This window comes from Prunus dulcis, chromosome 6 (genome assembly GCF_902201215.1).
Source record: "Prunus dulcis chromosome 6, ALMONDv2, whole genome shotgun sequence".
Taxonomy (NCBI): domain Eukaryota; kingdom Viridiplantae; phylum Streptophyta; class Magnoliopsida; order Rosales; family Rosaceae; genus Prunus; species Prunus dulcis.
Window position 1 is genome coordinate 5,342,355 of NC_047655.1, and position 3,824 is coordinate 5,346,178.

Here is a 3,824-nt window from a genome sequence, read left to right on the forward strand (position 1 = left end):
TGGTGGAAATGTATTGTTGCTGGGGCTGTTTCCACTCAAAGGAAATGAAGTCGTCTCAATTTGGAAAAGTAAGTCAGTCATGGGGTGATTCCGACCAAAGAAAAGTCATGGGGTGATTGAGAGAGTGAAGCCCCTATCAGCTTCCAATCCAATGACAGCGTCTGCGTGATTTATGGCTAATTCTTTGCAAGTGACTAATGGAAGCAAGTCAAAGTTTTGTGTCTTTGGAAAGCAAGTCAACCGTGGCTGATCGTAATGACTGGGACTTAGTTAAGCGCATTACTCAATCTTATAAACCAGTTTGCCATGCCTTCATAATCAAATGGGAATATAATATTACCCGCTTCTGATAAACAAATTCAAAATGGGGGTTTTGGTTTTGAAACTGATTTTATTAACATACTCACTTGTGAATGGAGCATTGTTCGTTTGCTCCATGCATTTGAGAATGGGAGGCAACGAGACCGATAGGCTTGCACTGCTAGCCATCAAAGCTCAAATAAAGCAAGATCCTCATAATGTAACGAGCTCCTGGAATGAATCCATTCACTTTTGCTTCTGGCACGGTGTCACCTGCAGTCGACGACACCAACAAAGGGTCACAAGGCTAGACCTCCAATCTCAAAAGCTGGTAGGGTCCCTGTCTCCAAACATAGGAAATCTAAGTTTCCTAAGGGAACTAGAACTACAGAACAACAGCTTCAGCAATAAAATCCCTCCAGAAATTGGGCATTTGCGTAGATTGCAGGTACTGTATCTAAACCGTAACTCATTTAGTGGCCCTATTCCGTACAATATATCATATTGCTCCAACCTCATCTTCATGTATTTCGGTTTCAACGGGTTGGTGGGTAAAATTCCATCTGAATTTGGCTCTTTGTCGAAGCTTCGAAGCTTTGTTGTAGAAGCTAATAATTTAACAGGAGAGATCCCTCCTTCCTTGGGAAACCTTTCGTCTCTCGAGGCAATTGGTGCAACTCAAAATAGCTTGGTGGGAAGCATCCCTACTTCTCTGGGCCAATTGAAAAACTTAACAATTTTGTCATTGGGCTCAAACAACTTATCTGGTACCATTCCTCCCTCCATCTATAACCTCTCTGCTCTTGGTCTTTTTTCCGTAGGAAGGAACAAAATTCAAGGGAGGCTTCCATCAGACTTAGGAAAAACTCTTCCTAATCTCCAATCCTTTAGCATCGCTTTAAACCAATTTTTTGGATCCTTGCCTCTCTCACTATCAAATGCCACGAATCTGCGATTACTTCAAATGCAATTTAACAACTTCACAGGTCAGATGCCGGATTTCCGAAATCTTCAAGACCTAGAGATATTCATCATTCAACGGAATCATCTCGGAAGCGGTACAGATGGTGACTTGAGTTTCGTTTCGGACTTGACCAATGCCACAGAGTTAAAACAGTTGATCGCGGGTGAAAACAATTTTGGAGGGACGTTGCCCACATCAATATCCAATCTTTCAACCAAGCTTGAAATTTTTTGGTTTTTCAGAAACCAACTACATGGAAGTATCCCAACAGAATTAGGGAATTTGATCAACTTGGAGTCGTTAGATATGATGGAAAATAGCTTGACGGGTAACATTCCCACTGAAATTCAGAAGATGTCAAGCCTTGTGCAATTAGATATTTCTTTTAATACATTATCAGGAAGCATTCCGGCCTCTTTAGGAAATTTAACTAAGTTATACGAACTCTACTTTCAAGGAAATAATCTTGAGGGCGTCATCCCTTCAAGCCTGGGGAATTGCAAGCGGTTGATATTATTGGATTTATCTAATAATAAACTTAGTGGCGCAATACCTCAACAAGTTATCGGCCTCCCGTCCTTATCAGTGCTTTTGAACTTGTCGATGAACAACCTTACGGGTTCTCTTCCGATGGAGGTTGGAAAGTTGAAGAGTCTAGGTGTACTGGACGTTTCTAATAACATGTTATCCGGAGAACTTCCTAGTAGCCTTGGTTCATGTGAGAGTTTAGAAGTTTTGTACTTGCAAGGCAACTTCTTCAAGGGGCCTATTCCCTCATCTATGATTGGGTTGAAAGCCATAGGAGAATTAGACCTTTCTCGCAACAATTTGTCGGGTGAAATTCCAAAATTCTTAGGGGGCTTTGTCTTCTTGAAGAAACTAGACCTATCATTCAATGAATTTTGGGGAGCGGTACCAACTGGAGGAGGTGCTTTTAAAAATGCAAGTGCGATTTCAATTACTGGCAACACCAAGCTCTGTGGAGGTATTGCTGATCTGCAACTGCCCAAGTGCAAGTCCAGAAAAGGAGGATTATCTCGTAGCTTGAAATTAATAATCCCGTTAGTACTTTCCGGAGTTGCTCTTCTTGGAATAGTTATGGTGATGTCCTATTTCTTCCTCTGTTCGTCAAGAAGGAAAAGGAAAGAGATTCCGTTGAGCACATTGGCGAACCATTTTTTGCAAGTGTCATATGCTACTCTTCTAAGAGCTACTGACGAGTTCTCTTCGGCTAATTTGATTGGGGCAGGCAGTTTTGGGTCTGCGTACAAAGGAATTCTTGATGATAATGATAAACATCAACTTGTTGCTGTGAAGGTGTTCAACTTGTTACGCCATGGAGCATCGAAGAGTTTCATGGCCGAATGTGAGGCTTTAAGAAACATCAAGCATCGAAATCTTGTCGAGATTATAACTGCGTGTTCAAGTGTTGACTTTCATGGTAATGACTTCAAGGCTCTGGTTTACAAGTACATGGACAGAGGAAGCTTAGAGGAGTGGCTGCATCCTCCTACTGAAATTGAAGAGGTAAGAGAGGGACCCAAGAGTTTAAATCTAGATCAAAGGCTAGAGATTGCCATTGATGTTGCTTGTGCATTGGATTATCTTCATAATCATTGCGAAACACAGATAGTTCATTGTGATCTCAAGCCAAGCAATGTTCTTTTGGACAACGAGATGACTGGACATGTTTCTGACTTCGGACTCGCAAGATTTCTCTCCCAAGAAACTGGTATTAATGTTTCCAACAATCACACAAGTTCCATTGGAATAAAAGGAACGGTTGGTTATGCTGCTCCAGGTAAGTGGTGTCCTTGTTTTCATTTTAAATCTTACAAAGTTTGGCTATTTTACTAACAATTGTGCTGATAATATCTTATGATGTTTCAATGGTAGAGTACGGTATGGGAAGCGAGGTGTCAACAAATGGAGATGTCTACAGCTTTGGTATTCTTCTGTTAGAGATGTTCGCAGGAAAGCGACCCACCGACGACATGTTTAATGGGGACCTAAACCTTCATACTTATGTTAAAATGGCTTTCCCTAATCGAGTTATGGAGATTGTAGATTCAACACTTTTTGAAGGAGGCACCAACGAGAGAAGGGTTCAAAAGATTGAGGTGTGCTTGAATTCAATATTTAGAATTGGAATTAAATGCTCTGCTGAATCTCCAACGCACCGTCTGAAGAATATCAGTGATGCTGCATCTGAGCTACATTCCATTAGAGACGTTCTTCTTGGATAGGAACTATTTCTGCTACGGGTTTGTATGATGGGGATATTATTTTTTATGTGCTGCCTGAGAAATATTCTTGTTGCTTGCTGCTCCTAGCCTGGTACAGTAGATGGGAGTTGTGCTACTACTACGTCGTTTTATTTGTGTGTTTGGGCCTGAAGCCCTTAGAAATGTGATCAAACTACTGCATCTTGTGTAAATCTCTTATCTTAAATAAATCTGAAAGTACACTTGATCCTGTTGTTTGGTCCAAATACGTTCTCTAAAAAGTATGACGGCCATTTCCTAAGCCCATGCCTACTGTGCAGTCTTCCAGAGATAAT

General features: G+C 41.1%; 1 protein-coding gene across 1 annotated transcript; it reads left to right on the forward strand.

Moving 5' to 3' along the window:
- The first annotated feature begins 448 nt into the window (after positions 1 to 448).
- LOC117630152 (probable LRR receptor-like serine/threonine-protein kinase At3g47570) lies at positions 449 to 3,510 on the forward strand. The gene is made up of 2 exons (XM_034362902.1): positions 449 to 3,065; positions 3,161 to 3,510. Exons 1-2 carry the CDS (start codon positions 449 to 451, stop codon positions 3,508 to 3,510), a joined length of 2,967 nt encoding a protein of 988 aa, XP_034218793.1.
- The last annotated feature ends 314 nt before the right edge of the window (positions 3,511 to 3,824 follow it).

Bases quoted from the DNA above. Each gene is read 5' to 3' on its own strand.
- LOC117630152 (XM_034362902.1), top strand. From the start codon at position 449: ATGGGAGGCAACGAGACCGATAGGCTTGCACTGCTAGCCATCAAAGCT. The intron at 3,066-3,160 runs GTAAGTGGTGTC...TTTCAATGGTAG, and splicing joins GGTTGGTTATGCTGCTCCAG to AGTACGGTATGGGAAGCGAG.